General features: G+C 39.8%; 2 protein-coding genes across 2 annotated transcripts in view; both read left to right on the top strand.

Moving 5' to 3' along the window:
• The first annotated feature begins 3,014 nt into the window (after window positions 1–3,014).
• LOC111224537 (synaptophysin-like protein 1) lies at window positions 3,015–11,554 on the top strand. Its single transcript, XM_022749077.1, has 5 exons — window positions 3,015–3,263; window positions 7,522–7,640; window positions 7,851–8,055; window positions 8,162–8,353; window positions 8,923–11,554. Exons 1-5 carry the CDS (start codon window positions 3,192–3,194, stop codon window positions 9,052–9,054), a joined length of 720 nt encoding a protein of 239 aa, XP_022604798.1. The 5' UTR covers window positions 3,015–3,191; the 3' UTR covers window positions 9,055–11,554.
• Window positions 10,076–26,362, top strand: part of LOC111224586 (ataxin-7-like protein 1) — a 31,392-nt gene continuing 15,105 nt past the window's right edge. The window contains exons 1-4 of the mRNA XM_022749130.1: window positions 10,076–10,123; window positions 14,026–14,287; window positions 14,731–14,805; window positions 21,239–21,343. Coding sequence (XP_022604851.1) covers window positions 10,076–10,123; window positions 14,026–14,287; window positions 14,731–14,805; window positions 21,239–21,343 — 490 coding nt within the window. The remainder of the gene's footprint in view (window positions 10,124–14,025; window positions 14,288–14,730; window positions 14,806–21,238; window positions 21,344–26,362) is intronic.

Raw genomic sequence — 26,362 nt, 5'->3', positions numbered from 1 at the left:
TGTGTGTGTGTGTGCGCGTGCGTGAGTGCGCGTACATGCGTGCAGTCTTGTGTGAATGCTTCGTGTGTATTGGATGAAAAAGTGTTTGTGAATACTTTTTTTTTTCTTTATGTTGTTGTTGTTTTACTTGTATGTATATGTTGGTTGTCCCAAATTCTCTCCCAACACAACTGATATTTTAACTAACATAACTTGCTATATTGTCAACAATACACTGATTAAAGATGCTACCCTGGTTGATTTATTATGCCTACTTTTGTATAGGATTGATGTAAAATATCATGTCTCTTGTTCATTGTTGCCCCTTTCAGTTCATGTGCAGTCAACTACTAATATTTGGTTCTCTAAGAGCCCTGTTGCATCTTTCTTGGACTTCAGGTTTTTGAAAACATAGAAACTGCAAGTGTACAAAACTAGCAAAGTAAAACTCAAATACACTTTATTTCATGGTTCTGTAATTTCCTAATAATTTCTTTGGAAGATCTGCTCCCCAGTAAACACTAGTAAATTATTGCTTCATTATTAGGAATTGTATTTGTCATATTCCATGAATTGCATGCTTCTCTGTAGACGTATTTTTGCATGTTGAGCTGAGCTGCTGCGCACTGACTCGGAGACTCTCTAGATTAGAGAGTGAACTGAAATGAATTCATTGGAGGTGCGCTGATTTAAATCTGATTAAGACCAAATGACATGCTACTTTCCAGGAAACTTCTTGCAAATTATTTGGAAATTACTCTGAAATTATGAACTTGTCGAAAAAACATTTAATATCTCACTGGTTTTTACTGAATACCTGCAAGAAATATCTGAAAGCTCTTCGAAAGCCTATTAAGAAAATGCAGGCTGTGATAATTTAATGAAAACACACCTCCTCTTCTCTTTCTGTGCTGTATTGTCACCATATATCTGTGTGACCGTAAAGTGCTGCGTCCATACAATCAACTGTTTTGTTGTCCTCAAGCTGCATTTCTATGTATTGTCTGCTTGGTGTTGCTATGCACTGATTTTCTACATTGACAGAGCCCATTGTTTCCCACACAAAGTAAATCTCCGCTCCGTCTCACCATAACACTTAAAGTTAGTAGCAGACAGTAACATGTAAGGGAGGAAGATTTAAAAAGGTACGTCACTGAGTTTGTATTACACTTTTATAACATTTGGGGGACTGTAAGTGACCCCTATAAAATGTTGCTTTGCTGACCAGTGGATGTTTTTTTTTTAACTTCTCACCTTGCTGCAGTCATGTAGAAGTGTCCTCCAGTTGCGTGTCTGCACACTGTGATGTCACTGTGATGTCTCTGCTGGGTGCAAGAGAGCTCAAGTGACACTGGGTGTGGTCAGAGGTGAAAACTGACCGTCGCCTAGAGAAGCAAAGGAAACACTTGTATAATATCTCGACTATTCTTTTGACACAATGCATACAACTGTTTTTACAGTTTTATTCTATATTATTTCTTATTTATTCTCCCCATTAGAGCATTGCCCGTGCAAACATACTGCATGGGTAACATTAGCTCATTGCTGGTAGCCTATAGTGTAAGTATTAGTGTATATTTCTAGTCATTTTGTATCTTTGATATATAGACACAGCATCTCCATTTCAGGTTATCCACCAGAGAGCAGTGAATGTTACAGGTCGTGCTTATTACATAATAAGTCACAATTATGCAAGTGTGCTTTAAGGAACTATCGGCCTCAGAAATCCAGTATCAGGCAGATTCTACTTAATGCAATGAGCAAATTTAGCTTACAGTTAAAAATTGGTGGACTGCTCCTTTAATCTATCTCTGTTCACTCTGTGGTTTAATTTTAACAAAAAAAAAAGAAAAGAAAAGTGCAGTCAGTCTAATGTCGAACATGCAGGAACCAAAGTCAAGCGGATTTGTCTTCTGGATGAACTGACCCTTCACTAACTTTAATTCATGGCTGCAGCCGCTCTCAGAGCCAAACCTCTTCTCTTTGTCTTAGCTGAAACAGTTTAGAGAATCCGTGCTTTGCAAATGAGAGTCATGAGACCCGGTCAATTCAACTCAACTTTATTTAAACAGCACATTTCATACAAACATGCATATCAGAGTGTTTCACATAGCAAGATAAAACAATAGAATATAAAAAAAGAAACAAATACATACAATATAATGGACACAATGGTTGGTGAAAATTAATGTTTAAAATTTAAAGACTATGGTTATTACATTACTCCAAATTAAAAGCCCGATTAAAAAGGTAGCTCTTTAGTTTCCTTTTAAAATACAAAAAAAAAAAAAAATTACAGATCGAGCTTGTTTGGTTTTAATAAAACTGATGCAGCGTCTTCCACAGTTCAGGGGCTTAAAAACAGAAAGTCAGCAGCAAAGCGGTGTTACACACAGTAACTGCAAACTCAGCCTCCATATTCTAGCGGATGGATCCAATGAAAACTCAGCAGGACACTTCCGATGCCTCTTGGTGCTCAGGAGAGCCGAGTTAACTGCAACTGAATCTCCTGACAATCCTTTGCCTGGATCTTCTACGGTAATCCGCTGCTTACATCCTAACTCCATGCGATTTAAATTGTCTTTGTGGTATTTGATTATTTTTATTTGTTATTATTATTATTTCTTTCCAGGCCTGTAAAGGAAGAACAAAACTTTCATGCAAGGGTGTGGAACCCATTAGTTAGGGTAACGCTTTTGCATTTAGCATCCTTTTTTTCCCCCCCTGTAACTAAACACGCACACGACGCTTTCTCAGTAACAGCAAAGCGTAATTTGGCACACTTTACGCTCTTCATCCGTTACGTTGCCTGCGTATTTGCGCATCATCGCCAAGCGGAGCGCTGGGAACTCGATCGTTTTTCAATCTACACTGCAAAAAACATCCACCTCGACCGATTTTTTTTTTTTTTTTTTTTGCGTCGACATTTGTTCTTAAGAGGTCTTCAAACGTCTGAAGCTGCGTTTTTCAGGAAATAGGATGATCCCGCTTTCATTTCAAATTTGAATCCTCTCGCTTTTTGTGCAAAAGTTCGATCGTGAAACTCAACTTTGAATAACCGAGTGTGGTCATTTCTTGCAGCGTGAGCAGTAAAAACCCACGTCACTCTGTCAGACAACTCCCCCCTTTTTTTCCTCCCTGTTGGACCAACATCCACAGTTCAGGAACAACTGGATAAAGATTTTTTTGGGGGGGGAATCAGAGGAACAATCATGATGACCGGATTTCGGCTGAACTTGTCGCCGCTGAAGGAACCTCTAGGCTTCGTCAAACTGGTGGAGTGGGTAAGTTAGATGTGTGTGTGTGTCATACCCAGAGGACAGGGAGGTTCAGTCCTTTTCTTGGTCCTTGGTTTTTCCCCCCCCCCCCCCCCCGAGGAAAAAATCACTTAAGTAATCTGTTTCAGGAGGAAATTATTAAAAATGGAGATGGCTAAAATATTCATAAAGCACACAAACATCAGCATAACTTTACCACACATTCATAGAAAGTATACATCCACTTCATCCTTGCTTCCAGCTGCAACCCAAGAGTCTTCACACAATCTGATAGTTGAAAGTGTGAATAAAAATGTCAGAAAAAGCAAAATAAATACCTCACTAATGCTCATTTAACTTGATTTGCCTTCTTCCATGTACTTTCTCACACACTTTAAATTGAGATCAGAGATTGAAAGTGAGGATAAACTTTGACAAAGAAAAGAGAGTTCAGTTCTGTGCAGTTGAATTATCTGGCTGCAGGGGTCTGCCCTTCAGAGGACACGGTTAGAGATTAATGCATCTCTCAGCAATAATTTACTTCTGGGTAACTGTGCAGACGATTGAGATGTTTCGGCTGCTCCCATACTCATATTCACACTCACACTCTCTGGGTTTGTGTGTGTCATGGTGGACCGTGCAACAGTTGCTTATGAAAAGTCCAGTAATCAGTTTTTCTCTATGTAACTGGGTCAGAGGAATCCAGTGTGGGTAATGCAGCTCAGCTAGTTTCTGTCATTTGTTCTGTTTTCTCATTACACACACACAGACACACACACACACACACACACACACACACACACACACACACAGACATACACACACTTACAGAGCTATAGAGCAGCAGTAACACCCAGTCATCTGACTCAGGACAAGGCTGTGTGTGTGTGTGTGTGTGTGTGTGTGTGTGTGTGTGTTTGTGTGTTTCACTGTGTTGGCCTTATATAACCCTTATTTAACACAGCATATTTTCTTATTCACAAGGGGCCCAATGATAAATTGTGTGCACAAATTCACTCATTTAATGCTGGGGGCTTCCTTTGTGCTAATACAGGGGTCCTCACCCACACAATAGCACTAATGACTACATTAAACACTATTAACTGGGTCCAGGAGTTTGAGTCATCAGCATAATGAGCAATAGCTGAACAAACACTTATCACAAAATATCACTGTTAAAAAAAAAGACCTATTGGAGAAAATGAATTATTGAACACGGGTTTTTATTATAGACACCATTTGGTAGATTATTTAAAAACATTCCATTGCATTATCCGAATAATAATTGCCAAATTCATACAAAAAGCTAATGCTATGTTAGTGACTTTCAGGTGACGCCGCCATATTTGAGATGTAATTGCACTAATATAAATAAGAAAACACTAAAAGATGTATTTCCAAATTTGCATGAGCACATTTGTTCATTGCCACATTTCATGCTTTATACTAGAGGCTGAAATGATGAGTCAATTAATTGTTTAGTTCGTCAACAGAAAAATAATCAGCAACTATTTTGATAATCAAATAGTCGCTATGTGATATTTTTAAGCAAAACTACCAAACCTTTTTATTCTCCTAGCAGGAGTGAGTGTATATATGGTCCATGGCTCTTTAAGAGAGCAAAGTTCTTGGTTCTAACAAATGGTTTATCTCCACCACAGCTGATGAAACTCAACTATCCAACAGGTTGCCCTGTATAAATTCCAGCATTTTGTCCTTCTAAACTGTGTGTGAGTGTTCTACATGAAAATGTAGTTTTCCTGGGTTGGCCTAAACACTCATACCTCCCTGGATATTATCTTTCATACAGTAGTAAACAGGAAGGAGTGTTTGGAGTAACAAATGCTACAGGGCTGCCCCATTCACTCAGCATGTTGAATAATGATGATAAAGCTGTTCCTCCTTTTTTTTGGACTCGTGACAACATCATGTCTCTTTGCCAAAAGGGGGAGAGCCAGATTTGCAAGGCTTGTGAAGGAAACCCAGCGGCAAAGTGGGCACATGCACATGCTCCACTGGCTTAGGGGGGTTTTGGTCAGACTGACCTGGACTCAGTGACCTCTGTGTAAGAACCGCAGGGTGGGCTGCTGATTTTATCTGTTACTAAGAAGATATTTCAGATTAATGAGGATATTCATCTTTTTTCTTTTCCTGATAACGTCCGATCACAGGTCCCTCCCACCAGATGTAGTCACTCCTCATTGTTTGCATCTCATACAGGAACCTGTAACTTAACTTCTATTGCATATTGTGAGTGCTTGCTATGTGTGCAAGTTGATGATGCTGTCTCACAGCTAGGTTATGAGGACGGGCTGTGAGTCCACAGTCTTTGGAAGTCGCCATGTCTGGAGGATGTGCCGCCACCAGCAGGCTTAATTAAGACTAAACAGTGATACTGGAAACTTTGAGAAACACTCAGCTGTCCGACAGTGTTTGTGCAGTCTAGTATTTATGCTGTTCAAGTATGTGTGAGAGTAAACAAAATGGTCAAAATGTTGATGTGTGTGTTCGGTGTACACTGGCTGTTACAGTTGTCCAAGCTGTGGCTCCGTGACCTCGTAGTGGGAGAGTGACAAGAGTCTGTGAAGCGGGAATGTGAGAGAAGTAGCTTACTGCGGTGTGTAGCCAGAAAAACAGGAAGTGGCAGCCATTGACATCTGGAGAAACATCTGGAGAGAGGCCTCGAGGTGTGTGTGTGTGTGTGTGTGTGTGTGTGTGTGTGTGTGTGTGTGTGTGCGCGCACGCAGATGTACAGTATGTGTGTTAGTGTGCACACGTGGGTCTTGTGGTGTGACACGAAAGGCTAAAAGTTGAGCTGCCCCTGTTGTAAGCACTTTTGATGGATGTGAGTAGGCTATGTGTGATACATTTGTGCTGATGAAGCAGAATTAAAGAGGTCTGTTTCAAGAGTTTCTTTTTGTATATTTGGGTTTGTTGTGCCCTGATATGAACAGCTTATGGTGCATGTCCTTAATCAAAATCATTTTCTTTGTCATATGATGTAATCCACTAGGCTTCCAGAACAAAGACAACGAGCTCATCTTCACCTTAAAGCTGCTGTAATCAATATTCTTTATATCAATAACACATCAAATGACTATATATAATACAGTTCTCCTCAGCTCTGTGGAGTTTTAGCGCCCTTGTTTTGATTTTGTGGCCCACAACGTACCCCACTGTGTGCTACCTGCTCAGCCCCAAATAGCAGACACAAGTTAGCGACTAGCTAGTGAACATAGTGGAGCAAAAGAATCAGATTTTTCTCCCAACAGTTGGTGGAGAGCCGAAAGGAGAGTGAATATTATACTTGTATTTGTCAGGTGGCCAGAAACATGACTCCAAATGAATGCTAAAGTTGCTTTGTGTCAACTAAATATGCAATTAGCTTGCTAGCATATTAGCCGCATCATCATTTTGAGGTAATATTAGGTGGGAGTTGTGTTTAAAGCTTATTGTGTTGCTCACATGTGGCCAAAAAATTAATGAATGCAGGTTTAAGATGTTTCTGGGAAACAGGGATATTAAAACATGATTCTATAACTGTCTATATCCTTCACTTCAGTTTGTTTTCATATGGCCGACTCGTTTAATGGGAAATCCATTTGTATATTTGCATCTTGTCAAACTGCAAGACATACAGCTGTTCAAAATTCCTGATGTGTGAAGCAAGATAGTTGTTCTGTGTTGAACTCTATTGTGTAGCGCAGCTGTTACACAGTTAGGATGTGTGATGATGGGCAGAGGCGTGAAGCTATGCATGTCGAAACTTATATGATCCAGTGAATTATTATGATCATTGTTTCTCCTGCTGCAGTCTGAGGGCTAAGCTCAGTAGCAGACAGCCTGACTAAAAGAATTTAGTATGTGTTGGTTTTAAGGAGAGTATTAGTGTCACATGGTCCACATGCTGAATCAGATGCTTTTCTCCCCCCTGCAAGAAAGAATTCAAGAGACGAATGGCAGAATTAGTGTCGCCGTTCGCCATGTAAATGCCATTTTCATAAGAAAGCAGCCCAGAGAACATGTACCCAATCATCTTTTCAGATAATGTTAGTTAAAAGGAGTATTTTGTTGCATGCAAAATTATATTGTTGGTTAAAGAAACATACTTGAGATACATACTGAGAAAGAATATACTGAATATCACTCCTTCCTCTTAAACAAATCCCCAGTATCTTAGGTGTCTTGAGTTTCAGATGTTTTTCCCTTAAAGCTGAACAGGGTTTTTTCTCGCATCTCTCAACCTCCTCCCTCATCTCTCGCTCTCTCGTGTCTGTCCAAACAGCTCACGGCCATATTTGCTTTTGGAAGCTGCGGTGGATTCTCAGGAAGGAACGTCCTATCTGTCTTCTGCGGCGATGGAAGGAATGAGACGCTCAATGCCGACTTTCACTACCCTGTGTGGTGAGAATGTCAACACTTTTTTTTTTTTCGTTGTTGTTGTTGTTTTTTTTTTTGTTTTTTTTTTGGTCTGATCTGAGTGGTTCCCAGCAGCAGACACAGGTTTGAAGTGTCATCACTTCACTGCTCAATTAGAAAAGACAAATTTCAAGACACTGGAAACACAATGGTTAACGATAATTTTAGCCTTGCATTTTGTGTTGTCTTGGCCAGGTTAAGCCAAGTCTTGCTCATCGTGGGAAACAAAAGTCTTTGTGACCACTCTGTCACAACCACATACATGGTGGGAGACTCAGCCTCCTCAGCTGAGTTCTTTGTGGGTATCGCTATCGTCTGCTTCCTGTACAGCATGGTGGCTCTGTTGGTTTATTTAGGCTACATGCACGTCTACAAGGACTCTGACTTTGGACCCATTTTTGTGAGTATTGATCTTACTTTCCTGATTTTCCAATATCGTGGGTCACTGAAAATGAGACACTTGTAGCTTCTGTCTGTAGAGCTGATGTGTCCGCCCTTGTTTCCAGGACTTTGTGCTCACAGCGATCCTGGTCTTCCTGTGGCTGGTGTGTTCATCTGCCTGGGCGAAGGGCCTGCAGAATGTGAAGGACGCCACAGACACCGAAGGCCTCAGCGCCACGGTGGCACTCTGCAAGGGCAGCAACATAACCTGTGAGGTCACGGAGTTCGCCAACATGAGAACCCTCAACATCTCTGTGGTGAGAGGAAATACAGAGCAGCTTTCCAGATTTTTTGTCTTAAAGTAAAGGGGAACTCCACTGATTTTACACTTCAAAGTCTGTTTACATATGAGTGCATTTGTGACTTCATCCAAATGATGAATTAAATCATTTGTTTTTAGTGTCAACACTTCTCAAGCTCCTTGTTTTACTCTGACCCGTAAAACCAAATATTTGGCCAGTAGAAAAGCTATTTCTATAAAAAAAAAAAAAAAAAGAGTCAGTGATTTTGGCTTTGGCCCATCCCTCCATTTTATGCAATACTACTCTAACAGGCAGCAGCATAGACTTGAAGCAGCCTGACTCACAGTCATGCGACACTGAGCAATAACACTTTCATTTTCCTCAGACTCTGTTGGTGTGCTCCACTCAACATTTTCTGTGACCAAAGCAGATTTGTTGGGCTGATGTCAATCAGTCCTTAAACTGTCCCCGAATGTGTAATTGGTGACTTTTTTTTTTTCAAATTCACAATCTGTTATAACCAGTCCTCCATTACCTTTATTTAAAGTGTTTTCTAGTATGATTAAACTCTTTTTTTCTTCCAGGTGTTTGGCTACCTCAACATGTTTGTGTGGGCGGGCAACGCTTGGTTTGTGTACAAGGAGACTCGCTGGCACTCTCAGAAATTCTCTTCCCCGTCTGGACATGGACGGCAACAGGTCCCTGCACCCATCTAACATACAGTATACATACAGCAACACGCCAAGTCAGAGTCACATACAAATATGCAAAGACACAATAATTGACACGCACACACCACACACAGAACAGAATTAGCCACACATGCATAAGTTTGTCCACACGTGTAGACAAATGTGCATGTAGACATAAATACACTTACATGCACATACAAAATATGTTCTGTGAAAACGATGAAGACAGACAAAGTGAAGGATTAGTTGAAAGATGGTCAGTTTAAAAACTGTGGTCTTACTTGATTTGGAGCTTATCACTACAGTCACAGCTGTGTAGGTAGTACACAGAGCTGAGCTGGTATTTTGTAACCCACAATGACTAGATGTCATATAATTCCTTGCACATTCATGACATACTAGAACTGAGAGTACTTCTGAAAGAAATGCAAATTTTCCCTCCAAATATTCCTGCAGGCTCTAAGTAACCCTGCAGCAGTAGAACGTTTGGGCGGGAGAAGGTATCATTCAAATGGTTTAAAGGTGCTATATGTAAGTATTTCACTTTAAAATGTTCTAAAGTTAACTAAAGTTATCAACAGCATTTGAAAAAATAACACTATCTCAAAGACGTCTGTGCATTGTGTTGTGTAGACTGCTAAGTAAACAGCTGTTAATACCAACGTTGGCAATGTTGCGATAGCAAATACTTACACATAGCACCTTTAATGTCTTCACATGTGCCTTTATTTTTACCACATACTATAGCAACACTAATGCAATTAGTATTTCAAATCGTTTTAAATGTGCCCTCTCACAACTATTCCGAAATGGTTTCTTACGCTTTAGCAGGTGATACACGCACAGACAACGACCAAATGTCACGAGCTTTATAGCAGCTTTGTGGCTTGTGTTTATGAAGAGAGGTTTTTCTTATTTCTTTGTGTCCATTTTAGCATAGTGGTTACATTTATTATGCTTAATTATTACATACTGATGAATGTAAGGTACTTTGAACTCATCTCTTTGTCTATGACATAAAACCGAGCACACAGAGCTAGATTACATGTTCAACATCAGTCGCAATAAGGACAATGTGATCAAGGTTTTCAGGGTAAAACAGAGGCTAATACTATTAACTATGAGGAATTATATCATAATCCTCTATACCATGTCACCAATTCAGAAAATTTGCATTCACTGACAAATACTGTATAAATTTTACATGGGCTGTGAAATTTTGTCATACATTTGCCTCAGTGTTAAATCCTTTTTTTGCACGTATGGTATGTTTTGAAAACATTTTTTAAAAAAGCACTTGTGTATCCAGAGAGTGACACACTCAAATATTCATTAATTCTGTCTTTCATTCATTGGTTCTCTGGCATTGAGTCCATTTCCCCCTTCGTGGTGGTTATCAGGCATGGAAATGTCTACAGAAGAATAAACTAGGATTATCCATTTACCAAACTAGTGTAAGGATGTCCTCTTTTAGCACATAGCTGAGGTGAATGCATAAAAGCTTTTATTCTCGCGGGTCTTCTTTTTTAAGATAAATCTATGCGCTCAAGCAGACAAGTTAAATTTTGATGCTTGGCCTCCAACCTAAATATCAGGGAGGTAGTTTGCACACTCATTGTATGAGTTTCTTATCACAACATGCACAGTTCACTCTTGTGGTGCTTAATATGCCTTTATGATGTCCTTCAAAGCACTGTGAGAGTGTAAAACCATAAAGAATACTTGATTGAGAGTTGGCTATTTAATTAGTTCTGGAAAATGTCGCTGTGTGAGTGCAGCCAAAGTCTGAAATCTTTCAATTTCTCTGAGGGCTTTGATTTATTTAGCGTCTACCAAAGTACCAGTTAAAGGATAAGTCCTTGTGTCCTTTTTTAAACTTTTCTTTTATTATCATGTTGAATGTAGTAGTAACTTCTTCTTTTTAATTCAAATTTTCATCCATCGTTTTTTTGGCATCACTGTTAAATAGAAACTATTCTGCCAAAGCAATATTTCATTTTTTTCCTGTTTAAGCTTATTTCAAATCTTTATGTGATGTTAAAGCAATAATCTTGTTGTTGTTGAAAAAGTCCGTCTTATTTTTTGATTGTCTAGTTTTTTTTTTTAATCCTTCATGAGACACCAAAAATTGAGCTGGTGTGTGTGTTTTTTTTTTTAAACCGTGTGACTTCTTTGTTGTATTTTTCATTTTCAATACATGTAGATTGTTAGTTTGAGTAGTTTTTGATTATTTTTTTTTTCTTTTTTTGTCTTTTGCTTTTATAGTAAAAATGTACAGTATGTTGGGTGGTGTTGCTAATTCATTTAACTCTGCTGAAGGACAGAAGAACTTAAATGAAACAATAACTGTGTGTGGTGTACTGGTTATGCCGCTGCACTCTTGTAATCATCATCCAACACGCTATAGCTTTGTCAATGATTCCTGTGCATTTAACCTGCCAAACTGTCTTATTGAAGAGAGACATACACTCTGTGACAATGTACCTTTGTTTTTTTCAATAAAAATGAATGATTTTTTCATGAATCTCTTTAGTGAACATCTCATGTGTGTGAAATGCAAGATTTTACAGAGCAGTACAGGTGATAAAGATTGAAACATCTAAAATAAAATCCAAATTTGAATTTTTTGGACTCATGTTAAGTTGGTTGAAAAAAAAAAAAGAAAGAAAGAAGAAAGCATTAAAGACATGGAAGCATCTGTGACCCAGAACCATTATTTTGACCCCTGAAGATACAAGAAAATAGTACTCTGTGTTTCCTGGTTTGTTCTATGATCTCAGCGGTCACTGCGTGGGAAACAAACACATGTGGTTCAGTCATCCTTTGTGTGTGTGTGTGTGTGTGTGAGAGAGAGAAAGAGAAAGAGAAGAGAGGACAGATGATACAAATGATAAAGTTGCATGCTGGTGTCTGTATGAGAAAGACAGGAAGGACCGCTTTTAACCACAGATTATCATTTCAAGTGTGTGTGTGCGTGTGTGTGCGTGTGTGTGCGTGTGTGTGTGTGTGTGTGTGTGGATTTGACCTGATTTGACACATCAGTATAAACCAATCAAATCTGGTCATTTCCTTGTCCTCACTTTCTCCACCCTCTGCCGGGTTTTCTCATTCTCCTTCCGATTCTGCAAAAAAAGACGAGTTCATGCTGCATCATGTGATCAGTGGGGGGTATGCACTTGGAGTATTTAGTTAGTGTTCATGTTTTATAACACCAGACAGTAATGGATTTGGCACAAAGTGTGACATTTGTGTGTGTGTGTGTGTGTGTGTGTGAGAGAGAGAGAGAGTATTTAATCCCACTTAACCCTTCATCGGTTTATTGCTCTCATCATTATGAGTGAGACAGAATTGTGAGGATTTTTTGTTGCATTTTCTTTGACGACAGTGTGGCATGGCTGGACTCGTGGTCATTATCTGCATTCTGGCACATATATCTGAAAATGTAATGAATTTAGAGGCTGAGATTAACATGTGAGCATCATGCAACTGTACCATAGACCTGCAATGTTAAATCTGTTAAATAACGGTTGGATTTCAGTGACCAGTATTATCGTAATTGGAGAAATATTATGATCTGTTTGACATAAAGACTCCCATGTTTTAGCCTGCGTTTGTATATGAAACGCAGGTTCTGTTTTCAGCCACAAGAGGTCAATGTAGTGCCATGGGGTTGACCTACTCAGCCACTGGGAGAAGCCAAACCTTAATGGACAAGTTTCTTTCAGTGAAAGTGTCTGAACAGGATAATTAATTTGGCTTTAGTGATTTAGTTTCTCTATTTGCATTTCATTTAGGTAATAAACTCATGATGTGGTTCGTGTAAATATATAACTGGAAATTGGGCTACAATTAAAATCTATTTTGCTGTGTGGAACCACTGCTGTGTAGCTGTGTTTGCTGGCAGTGGTGTCTGACTTCTGACCTCACCTGCACATGGCTGCTACATTACTTAGGGATTTTCTTTAGGTGAAGTGAAGACAAATAATCAAATTAAACATTTTGTTATGCACACAATTAAAGTGATAGTAATCCATCAGCTGTAACCTTCCAATATAATCTGAGCCACTAAAACCATAGTAAAGGGGTTATGCTGTTATTCATACTTCTGACCTCTTTCAAAAGTCTCGTACAGCCATTACTTTGCAACTTCTTGGGAAGCCCTTAGAGTACACTCATTTACTGTAATGAAGCAGAGAGACAATTTAAATCTGGCACTGCTAAGTTTCTGGGTTAAAATAAGAGACTGTGCCTCATGTTTCCAGCCTTAACCTGCGGGATGAAAGAGCAAAGCAGTGTGGAGGTCTCTAACATGTTCCCTCCAGCCAGGTTTAATTCTTTCTTTTTTTTTTACATTTATAAAAGGGCTCAGTTGCCGTCACATTTTACAATCTTGTTATAGCATTGGCCCCTTGGATGTTAAATAGGCACTATATTATTTATACCAAGGCCAGACCAGTTAAGCCCACAAATGCTGATTTTTTAACCATGAACAGATAATGTATTCTGTATTCTCCAACCTTTAAGAGAGCTCTTTGTTAACCAGGGAATTACTGTATGTGCAATAGATGTACAGACACAATGATGATGATGAAACCATGATACGTGTGATCCAAGCTTTACTTTATGTAAATACATCTTCACATTCAGTAACATTTACCTATATGGTAGATTATTGTGACTGCAAAACAATTTTGAAAAACTTTTGCACTGATAAATATAAACTGAATATAAACTGAATTCAATATGTTTTTTCTCTTTTTAAAATAATTCATATGGGAGGAAGATAAAAGACTACTTATACATATTCTGTTGTTATAGTTAGATGGTTGACCAATGCCCCAGTCAATATTCAGTAAAAGACATTGTTACAGTTGTTTATGTTTTCTTTCATTAGATAAGCAACGATATCTAAATAACATGTAATTTTTAATGCAACATAATATGGGCTCTGGTAACAAACTGAACTTTTACACTCATGTAAAGCTCCCTCAATAGCCTCCCTCCGTGGCTCAACCTCTCAACCCTCCGACTGATGCCGAACCAAGCCGAAGCCCGCCGACCACGACGTCAGCATATCTCGTTCTTTCGTTTTTCGCCTGCTGCGTGCGAAGGAGAGAGAGGAAAAAACGGCTCTCAGCAAAGCAACAAGAAGGAAGAGCAATGGCGACACTGGATCGCCAAATACCAAGTCCGGATACCTTCCTTTGCGAGCCTTGGTCTTCCTTCGTCAGTGCGGCTAAATTACGTTTTGTTGACAGTAAGTTCGCACGTCGGTAACGTTGTTGTTTTTGCTGACAAACTGTCGGGAAGTGCGTGGTCCAACTGTCTGTGATTGAGTTGAGTAAGCTCCTCCACCATGCAGGGTCTGTCAAAGCGCAGCAAAGTAACTGTCAAAAATATTACTACCAAATGCAATATTATCAGGCTGCTCTGACAGCCGTGCACAGGCGAGAGGGCGAAGCGAACCGTTACCGTGCAGAGTTTGTACCGTTGACGCGTGCAGTAATAATATCTTCAACTGTCCAGCTGTAAGTTTGTTAGCTTTGACAGCTCCACTTGATTTAGGAAGCCAGCTCGGGCGCTAGCAAGCTAATGCTAAACGGATAGCCAGCTTCAGAACCAGCATGGCTCCACGCATGGCCCCAAAGTTTGTTGTGAATGCTCCTTTGTGTTTGTAAGTGGCTCTTTTCGTTCATTCAGACGCAGACTCCTCCTTGGATAACAGCGACAAAGAGCTTTGCTGCCTCGGTGAAGCCGTGAAGCTCAGCAAAGAAGGTAAGGAAGTTGTACTACTCGACACTTAACGAATGTCAGGCACAAGGTGATGGTTTGTTATTGTTGTGGTGCACATGCAGTTCACCATTAAGGAAGTCAGAATATGTTTATTTCAAACCACTTCTCTCTTACCATCACTGCGGCTACATTAATGCTTTTTTTAAATACATACTCTAGGTGAGATATAAGCATCTGCATTTGAAGGGGGGTGGGGAAACATAACCTGCTATGAATGTGTCTGCATTACCAATTTTTATTACAGTATACATCCTGTACTTAGGGTAGAAATTAATGATTATTTTCTCCATTAATCAAATGATTTAGAATCTACAAAATGTCAGAAAACTGTGAAAAAATGCCCATAATTAATAATATTTTCCCAGAGCCCAAAGAAATGTATTCAGATTGCTTGCTTTAATAGAACAACAAAATTCAGTTTGCTATAATATGTGACAAAAACAATCATCAAATCCTCACATTTAAGAAGTTGAAACCAGATATTTGACATTTTTATTTGAAAAATGTCTAGAATGGTTCATTAATTATGTAAAATAGTTGCCAGTTAATTTCTGGTAAGCACCATTTGTAGTCTTCCAACATTAGATCCCCCTGGCCAGGCAGGAATACCTGAAATATAAAATATACAAAAAAGGCAAAGATGGAGCAAGTGTTAGGTGATGTATTAGGTACTCATTAATAAAAATGACATCAGTGGTTGAAGTCCAACTGTGGTTTAAAAAAAAAAAAAAAAAGATGTTGGGTTTGTAAAACCTAGTACTGCTTAAGTGTCAACGTGAAAAGAAAATCCATTTTTCAATACTGCTCCATAATACTTTCAAGTAAAAACTATTTCCCAGGGGGGATCCAAGGTGTCAGTAATATTATTTTTAGTTAAGTGGTACATTATCAGCAGCAGTCAACTAGAAGTGCTTGTGCTGGGAGGTGTTTTGGTATATTTCAGCCATAATTCAGAGCCTCTTCAAAATGAACTTTACCTAAGTATCCAGCTGGTGTACGGCTAAAATATGTCTGATAGTATCTGTTGGTTGAGTTGCACGGGTTCTTGTTTAAGAATACCATATGTATTACGTGTCAGTGTATGTGTAGGGGGATTGTGGGATGCCCCAAAGCAGTGAGTGGGTACCTCCCCCCTCCCAAGCTACCCAGGGACAGGGCCAGAGGAGTTCCTCCACACCTCACTGCGTATAAATACCCACAGGAGCACGCGGTGCACACTAACACGCTTGAGTCATCCCTGAAAGTTTGAGCGTGCCGCAGTCCTCGTAGGAACATACTGACACACACACACACACACACACACACACACACACACACACACAGCCGGGGAAACTCTTCTCACTCTCACCGGTCAAATACCGACCTCACCCCCGTCCCACACACAAACACACACACACTCACTCACTCACATGCTGCATCTTCCTCTCTCAGAGCCAGACTGAAGCTGTGTTTCCAGAATCGCTGATCTCCTGGCAACATGACACTAAGGCCTGCTGAGAGTGATATGCACACACGCACACTCAGAAACCTACAAGCCTAATAAACACATCTTTAATGCTTTATTTGTAAATTTGTATCTAGCAGAAAGTAGAGTAATTCATTGACGATTCATATACCGAATGTTTTACTCACGTTACACCTCAGTGCACATGCATATTTGTAGATGGTGAGGCCTGGTTGGCAGTAATTGATGTGTGGTGCGGGTCATGATTAATATCTATGTCTCTTTCTCACTCTCACCCACATACACACAGTGGAGATGATGACAACCAACAGCAACTCAGCCTGACTTGACTGGCAGCCACTGTCATCATCCCACTAGAAATAGGCAGTGCTGCTATTTGTATGTTTGCTCTACTCTCTTTAGAAGGGATGGGAATCATCTGAAATATGTTAGCGATTCTGTAGGATTAATATTGGTATGTTTCTGAGTGTATCATTAAAAACAGACAGTTGAGATAACAGCGTGTGGCCTAAGACACAAGTATGACGAGGACATCTCTGAGAAATGTGCTTGGGAGGATAAATGCACTGAACTGCAGGATGCATCAGACACAAGGGAATATTCCACATTGTGCAGGCTTTGGCACGATCCTGCTGGCAGTACATGTGCTCTTTTCCTCTGATGAGGGTTTGAAAAATCTCTTGTTATCTAGCAGACTCCTCAAAATTAGTCATTTAGTAAATGGGGTATTGTTGTCGCATTTAAATAGTTTGAGCTAAAATTAGTCACATTAGCCCGTCAAGCCTGGAATACAGTCCAACAACGTGATATTAACAGGTTTTCTTTATCTTATGTCATGGTAAACTGAGTATCTATGGCTTTTGCATCCTGGATTGGACAAAGACAACATATTGAAGATGTTACCTTGGACTGCAGAACATTGTGAATGTGAAAATGTTTTATTTATTTATTTTTGACATTTTGTAGACCAAACAGTTAATCAAGCAACATAAAAAGAATCTGCAAAATAATCTGTTTGTTCTGCCCCTAAAAACAGGAATCGTAGCATAGTTTGGAATAAGAACAGTATGACAATAAAAGAAGTAATTGAATCAAAACGCCATGGCGCCATGTAATGGTGTCCCTGGAAGGAGTTCAGTTTTCACCCCGGCTTTTATGTTGAGCCAAAATCATTACCTGATGATCAGGGGAATCTGAGTGTGAAAATATTGTACAACGAAAAACCTTTGATAAGCTGAAACTTTATATAGCAGTGAGTATTTGTTCTTAGCAGGCAATCATTTTGGAGGAGTATCTTTAAACGTTCCTCATCATAACACAGCACGTTTGTTCAGTGTCTTCGTATGACATGCTGTGTTTACAGCTTCATTGTGAACAGATTTACTCACAAAATAGTTTAAGTCAACCATTTGTGGGCGCTCACTGATGGTCTAACTCTCTTTAAAGGGCCTGGTACTGTCTTTATACAGGATCCTAGAACCATTAAGATTCTAAAAGTTAAAGCCAGATTTCTATCTGGGACTTTTTTTTTCATAACAAAAGAGAGACTTGTTGAGTTTGTAGTCTGGGTTCTGCAACATTAGCTGCCAGCCAATCGCTGTTGTTGTAAGCTTGTTTACTTTATCAGACAATTTGCTGCGGTTCCAATAATTATCTGGTGTGCCTGCTCAAAAACACAACTTCAGTTTAAACTGTTGCCCGTGCCCTCCACGGGAACTGTACTTTAGGAGCACAGTGATTATTGAAAAGTGATGCCTAGCTCCAAGATATCCCCTAAACTATTTGATTGTAGGTCATTTACTCATTCAATTTGTTACAATTGCATTATTACTTTGGTGTTCGTCAACCAGCAGCAACAAGTCAATACTGAGTTGCTATCAAACTCTTTTATTTACCAGTAAGTTTGTTTAAGTCGCTTTCCAAACACTAATTCACCAATGAGAAGTTGATTTACTTATTCTAAATGTAATCGGTGTCCAGTGATAGATTGTTTTAGGAGCTCCAAACATGCTTATTCACCAGTAAGTGATTGTTTTTGTAGTTCATTTTCTGGCCTGTCAGTCATTTGGCAGACTCTGGCAGTTGGCTTGAGATGAGCACATACACTCACACACACACACACACACCCACACACACACACACACACACACACACACACACACAAAATTCAGGCTGCAGAAATAGGCTACGCACTTCGTTTGCATTTGGCTTGGCAGATGCAGAGGAAATTGCATTCTTGCTCTTTTTTTTTTCAGTTCTCCCACTTAAGTCCTTTTCTGTTACTGTAAACCTTGGGATTTGCCATTTGCCAGAAAAGAAGTTTTTCCCATCAGAATTTACATTTTTTTTTGGCTGGACCTTGTTGATAGTTTATAATGAAGAAAATGTGCTCATTTCCTCAGAGAGCGATGACAGGAAAGACACAAACTGTGGTGATGCTGATCAGCTCTTTGAACTGAAACCACTTGGCAGGCGCAGCTAACCTGTCAACAGACTCTCACATTACAAATTTATTAATCCTTACCACTTAAAAAAAACATTTTGACTGCTATAACAATGTTTTAAAAAAAAAAAGTTTTTCAAACTCAGCCACACCTTTCCATTCGTGTCTGCATTATCATAGCCCTGCATCACACCACCTTCAGCTACGCCTGAAAAACAAACACTGCAGTTTATTTGCAAGTGAAGGAAAAGCAGTTCTTTTGGTCAGCAAACGCAGGAATTGGAAGAGTTGGAATCGCAGCTTTAATCCAGGAGCATGCCTAGAAATGATGGCCAGGGAAAGTGAGTGAGAAATAATCTCCTCTTCCATATTGACAAGGTGAACTTGGCAAAGCATCTTAACGTTAACTGCTTCAGTGCAGCTGCTCAGCAACTGATAGGAGGGCCTTTCCCATTGCAGTATTAATCAGATGTACTCGATCTTGCTTGTATTTTATGCTAATATTAGTTTTATTTTACTGCTTTGGTTAATACTATAGTGCCCTAGCTTTAATTTAGTTTCATTACTCTTCAGTATTTACTTACCAGTAACCTTCAGTCAGTATTAACATAACTCTTAGGTCATGAAATATACTCATGACAGGCTCAATATGTATGTGGCCTTGAAAACCTCATGTATGAGTGATGAAACCAGGTCTCACACACACACACACACACACACACACACACACACACACACACACACACACACACACACACACAGGACTCAGACTCAGCCTGTCACACACTCACAAGTGTCATGTTCAGCATCACGCACATGCTGAGTACATATACGTATAATATACAACACTTCGACCTTGAGTGACCAAGCAGATCCTTTTTCCTGCTCTACACACACACACACACACACAGGCACACGCACACACTCATGGACACTAAGCATGACTGCCGGGCTCTTTAGCTTTCCAGATGACCCAGATCACAGCAAGCTCACCAGCAATGTAAGGTCACGACGACACGTACCCGTACACTATCAGACGCCCACACATTCTCCAATATGTTTTTTTTGTTTTTTTTTGTGTTTTTTTTCCACGCAGGCTTTCACAAACACACACATCCACACACATCCCACCTCCCTTCAGTGAGTCTGGCTTAAGCCCTGTGCTAATAAGTGCTGTGATTTCTGTCAGCAGAGCTTGTTTGGGTACAGGAAGATTAGGTTCTCAAAGCTTAGCTGAAAGAGATAATAGCTGTTTTCCATAGGACATATTTGTTTTTTTTTTCAATATTTGTATTAATCTTCAAATTCTGTTGAGTGGGTGGAGTATCTTTTGTAAGTCTAGGCATTATGTAGCCACATGCCTGCTAGCACACTGTGTAGTAGCTAGTGTTTGAGTTGTCCGTCTGTGGTAAATTGTTAGTTTTTGCGAGTAATAATGGTGACTTAGGTATTAGCATCCCTTCAGAGGTGACATATTTTAGAGCCTGATGAAGCCTCCAAAGCTAAATGGTAATACTGAACACCATGCCATTAAATATTTCACTGTTTTACAGCTGAAACAGTTAGTCACAATCAATTATTCAATCAACAGAAAATAATAAATATATAATAGCAAACCAAACTTTTCCAAGTTCCAGTTTCTCTAATGTAATAATTTGCTGTTTTTTGTCTAATGTGATGGTAAACCGAATACCTTTTGTGTTTTAGACTTTTAAGCCTCAATTATACTCCCTTGTGGATACGCACACGGACAGCTGCGGAAACCATAGACATGTAGTTGTTGTTATTATACTATTTATTTTCTTGTCCACTTGGAGTCTGTATAAGCAGTTGGAGCCCTTGTAGAATAAATTGGAGAAGAGGCAGTTGTCACAGAGCGTCGTGTACACCCTCTGATGATGACATTTGATGTGGAAAATATGACTCTAGCCTTAGTCGGGCAAAACAAGACATTTGAAGACATCATGTCCGGCGTTATGAAATTGTGATTCTCACTTTCTGACATTTTTATGGTCCAAACAATTAATCAAGCAATCTACGAAGTAATTTGCGGATTAATTGATAATGAAAGTAATACCAAGATTCAGCCTTTAACTGTTTTCAGCTGTTGAATGCTTTGAGAAATACTTGTGACCTACAGGTAAATGAATTTGAAATGTTGCTATAGGATGTGGAAGTGCTGGGAGACCTTACCTCTTAAAATGACAGAGAAATAGATAATCCATGATTACCTAGAGGAGTTGAACATTTTTCCAGAAATATAAGATGCTTTCACTGCTACTAATTGTTTTTCAGTATGTAATGTATATATTATACGTTTATGAATCTGCAACCTTATTAGCACTTTGTACTGTTTAAAGGAAAGCATCTCCATTTTTGCAAAGCTGCTGCTGTGTTCATCCCTGATAATGATCTGTCTTTGTGTGTCTCCCCTAGAATTATGTTTCCTCAGGCGGATTTGTCTTTTTTTTCTAACTTGTGGTCTCTGCTCTTCATGTCTGTTTCAGAGATGTTTGTCTATAGCCAGTTTCCAGCACTGGAGGATTTTTCTCTTGTTGTCTGCCATGTCTGCAATAAGGTGGTCACTCCTCAGGGCATACTCACGCACTATGGTAAGACACACACAGTTACCCCTCAGGGCATAGTCGTATACATCAGTAAGGTACATACACACTCGCAGACATAGACGCACACCTCGAGGTGTGTACAGTTGTCACACAGAGGCACAGAGCAAACATATTCATTCACACACACACACACACACACACACACAGAGCCAATTAGATCAGTGCAATAATTTCTATTTATTCCTGCAAGTCACTTTAAAACACAAACTTCTTATCGCCCACATGAACGAATACCACATGGTTATGCTCTCAAATACCCAGCAGTCTCCCAAGAGCTGAAAAACACTAAATAATTTACAGAATAATCAACCAGATGTAGCATTGCGCACAAAGCTTTTTTATCCAATAAATAACTATATGAAAAAAGAGCAATCTCTGCTGTTAAGATAATGCTGCGCTGCTTTGAATATAGGCTAATTTTTCTTTCTAAGCAGCTCCTGTGCTCTTAAAAGATGTGCAGGCAAACGGAAGATTTGACAGGCTGATGGGCCGATTTAAAAAATGAAAGTATACTCCCATATGTTAAACCCCTGGCTGCAAAGGCGCTTCTTTGCTGCTGAGTTTTTACCCAGGGCTGGAAAATGTTGAACAGTTAATTTGAAAAGGGAAAGTTGTTGAAAAGCCAATGATATACACATACACTGCTAAGCTGTATATGCTTTTTACACATCTTAGCTTACCATTATTTCATAACATGTTGTTTATTTGTTGCTATGGAGACCGTTATCTATAGCTATGAAATTTAATTCAGTTGGCTCCTCTTACACTTTTAAATTCTTATACTTTTAAATGTCAAAAATCTAAATCCAAATTAGCAAAAGTATGGATTGAAAATATGTGGGAAGTCTGCTGTATCCATTCATCTTTAAGAGTATTTGTCGTTGACATGGTAGCACAGGAGAACCCGGCTCTCATTGGTCCTTTCTCCTGTCTGTCTACCTCTTGTTTGTTTTTGACTGTGGCTCCACTGAGCGCGCTCACTCCGGCCCGCGAGCTGTTGCTTCCTTCTGTTGGCGGCACGTGCACCAGCCTGAGCCGTCTGTTTGAGCGGGCGGACGAGCGGGGGTGGGGGTGGTGGTGGTGGTGGTGGTGGCAGATAGACACATGATCACGCTTAATGAACACGCACACCGACTTACACACACACACACACACACACACACACACACACACACACACACACACACACACACACACACACACACACATGCTGCTTCTCCCTGAGAAGAGAGAGGCCAGAGGAGTTGCATGCACACACACTCTCACTTTCTGTTTCTCAGCAGAAAGAGGTCAGTGGTATTGTGAGACACACACACACACACACACACACACACACACACACACACACACACCCATACACACACTCCTGGCAGCCGCTGTTGTTTTGTCCCTACTTTTGCCCCCCCCCCATCCTCCCCTTTGTTGGCAGCATTTCTGCCTGCTGACACGCACACAAAGTCGGATAACAACAGGTCTAAAACACACACACAAACACACACACACACACACACACACACACATTCAGCAGTGGGAATCTCCTGAGAGCTCCCCATAAAACAAAACAGTCCTCGGGCCACAATATGATAAGCAGTCGTTGTAGTGGACCAGCAGGCCCAGTCACATGCTGACTAGTAGAAAAGTTGTGTTGAATTGTTTTCATCTTGTTTCATCATATACTTTTATGTTTCCAATCATTTTAACGGTAGTGCAGTGACCTAGAAGTCGTACTTTACCACCGCTATAGCTGATTCATTGACTTCATTCTTAAATTTGAAGCATTTTAAGGCCCAACTACTCTGTGTCATGACATGAAAAATGCTCCTCCTGACCTCTGCTGAGTGGGTTGCCTCTTGGCCCTGTCAAGATATTCTTATGATGTTTTATGCATTTCCACCCATTGTTGCATATCCCCATCATGTCACTGTAGTATCCTCACAAGTGTAGTGCCATTGTTCCCTGCTAGGGATTCTGCTTTAAATGTTGTGACCCTGAGTAGCATTTTTATTCATCACGCTGGCCTTGTATTTGTGTTTGTGCACGTATCCATCATGGGATCTGCTTTCATGCTTGACCTGTGCATCAAATCAGCACTGGGGTTCTACATACACAGAAATGCATGCGCGCACACACTCGCACAGACACACACGTAGAAGAGGAGGGGGTTGGCTGCCTCGGGGGTCAGTGGCTCCTTGTTATACATGCCCAGTTTGCTGCTGAGCTTTGCTGTGTGTGAAGAAGAGAGTGGTCATAACTTAAAGCTAGGTTTAATATATGCTAAGTTTGCTGTTCCAAAAGGTTAAGATATTTTTTTTACATCAGAGACGAGCTCAATTTAATGGATTTGTTTATTTAAATCTCCATAGAGTAAGGGAAGCATTTATATTCTTAGCATAAGTGGTCTCAGCAGGATATCAAATAAATCCCTCATGGTGGCAGTGTTAGTGCCATGCTCTCTGCAAGGAGCAAAAAATGTGCAAAAAAATAGTTTTTAATGCTTGTGAGTGAACTTCAAAGCGTATTAAGGACAGATGAGCAGTTTTTATGATTTTACCACTCTGTTCATCAATTCATGATGTCATATTTTAGGTCTTTATAAGGGCTAGTAGAATTAATAGGAGTTAATTTCAAAGAGCATTTAATATGTTGACACTTTCCTGCCCTGAACACCATGACAAACTAGAAAATTTACAAATAATGGTTGGATTTTTTTTTTTTTTTTTTTTTTTTTTTTTTTTTTCTGTTTGTGCAGGTCATGCTTTTCAAGCTTTCTGTTTGGGTATATCAGTTCTCTGTGGCATATTCAGATATTTCAGTATATTCCTTCCAGTCCTCTCATCTACTATGATTTCTTCCCTCCACACTTCTCAGTCTGTCTCTCCTAACCTCTCCCTTGCTGGTGGCCTGCTGTGTGTGAGTAAGTGGAGCGCATGATGAAAGGGTCATGTTGTTGCTGTTGGTGGGAGTGTCTGTCTGTCTCTCTCTCTCTCTGCTCTCTGCCTTACAACTTTTCTCTGTAGTGGTGGATTAATTGAGGTCTGAGGCAGGTCAAAAAAAAAACCCTCAGCTTTCTTTCCATTTTCATTCCACTCCTAACTTAACAAGTGTTTGGGCTGGTTGGCGCGTCAGTGTCTTGAGTATTTTGTTGTTGCTGTAAAAGCGTGTGTGCCCAGGCTGTGGTGTAATTGTTCATTTCACATGTTCTTGCTGTTGTTGGAAGGTTGTGCCATTAACCACAAAAGTTCTAGTTAGTTTCTTTTTGCTGGTGATGTCGCTCATTCCTCTGTTGCGTTATTGTTATTGCAGCTTGGTTGTGTGTGAACCATTAGCTGAGGCTTGGGCCAATTAAAATGCCAGCAGCTACTGTACATCAGAAGCAGTTTTCTTTGTTCTTTCTGAAGTATTTTAGGCATGAAAATAGCTTGCATGTGACATATTTCATAAAGAGAGAGGAAGAGCAGGTGATAGCTGAAGGCTCCGTCACTGAGCTAGTGACTGAGAACTAAGCAGGCCTAATAGGTTGTGTTCAAATGGATACACAATAGATCCCATACAACATGTAAGCATGAGAAGACAGAAGAAAGCATGCTGCTGTTACCAGTCCTAGCTGCATATTTCAGGGTTTTTTAATGTAATTATTATTTATATATATTATCAATAGTTATTTCTTATTTTTTCTGTTTTTGCTCAATTCAAAATGAATATAGTTACTGTAAATGTTGCCTTAACTTTTATGTGGCAAGCTGTTATAGGACCTGGGACTCTCCTCAAGGAATCCCAGTTTCATGGCTCCAAGTTCCCACTTGGGGAATAGAGTATAGTGGATGAATGCCACTGCTCCATTGCTTCCGATATACTGTTGTTTTCCCTGCTTGCTGTTTTCTGACTCAGTGCTTATAGATAACCTGTGTGTCTGTGGATCCTCGTAGACTTTTCTTTTAATTTCCTCACACGTCTCTCTCTTCCTATGTCCCCTGCTGCTCTCTCAATGTAAACAAAGCCAGCTGAGCTCTGAGAGCCTCTGCTTCCTCACCAAGCGATAGCTCCACCCACAGGATGAGTCAGCAGCCAATTGGCAGCCAGCTGGGCTCTCAGCATTGCCATAACGACAGGCAGGCAGGAGAGCATAGTAGTGAGGGTGCCCTTGTGGTTGAGTGGCTTCGTGACCTTGCCTGGGCATTCGTCCATGTATTGTAAATCAGTACGGTTAGCTCCCACCCGGCTCCTTACTCACTGCATGAGTTCTGTTTCTAAATAGAATATATCTGTCTGTTTGGGTGAAAAATAAGTTGTTGATCATTCATTATGTCTAACTACACAAATAGATATACTAGCTGTCAATGGATCAATTATTTTATTAGCCAAGAATTTTAGATGTATTTAATTATGTTGTTTTAGTTTTACTGTTATAAAACCAAAACGTATCAAATCAGCACCTTAACTTTTACTTTTGTTGCAGATGTTCTTTTTACTCAAAGTGTAATTTTGGAACAACTTGGAACATTTTTCCAAAAAAATGTTTGATCTTGTATTAAATAAAAAATGAACAGGAACAGGAATCCAAAAACAACAAAGAAAACAAAGTACAGAGCTTGAATAGATGGTCAAGTCACAAGGACAGGGTGTATTTCCCTTAAGCACAAAGGCACATGTGATGTCATATTTCTTCAGATTTATTTTTTACCTTTATACATTATGTCTGCTGTACAACTTCAATGAACTGCACAAGTGAGTCGACTAAAATGTTGTGTGTCAAATGTGTGAACTGTGTGAAATAATGTCTGATTTAAAGTGTGAGATGTGTGCTGTTTTAGCTGCATACCTGTGAATGTGGCTCTGGACTTTGATCCTGCTGCTCTGAATACAGCTGCCTCCCTGGTCCTCTGCTTCCACTGGCCTATTTACACACCTGCCACACATGCTCACATACGCAAATTATGCTCTTGCATAGCATTATTATATACATACTGCACCTAGACACGTTCACACTCTGCTCTGCAAACATAT

The sequence above is a fragment of the Seriola dumerili genome, unplaced genomic scaffold (assembly GCF_002260705.1).
Source record: "Seriola dumerili isolate Sdu_G_001 unplaced genomic scaffold, Sdu_1.0 BDQW01000138.1, whole genome shotgun sequence".
In the NCBI taxonomy this organism is placed as follows: domain Eukaryota; kingdom Metazoa; phylum Chordata; class Actinopteri; order Carangiformes; family Carangidae; genus Seriola; species Seriola dumerili.
The sequence above is the reverse complement of the archived record's forward strand: the minus strand, read 5'-3'. Positions and strand labels throughout refer to the sequence as shown.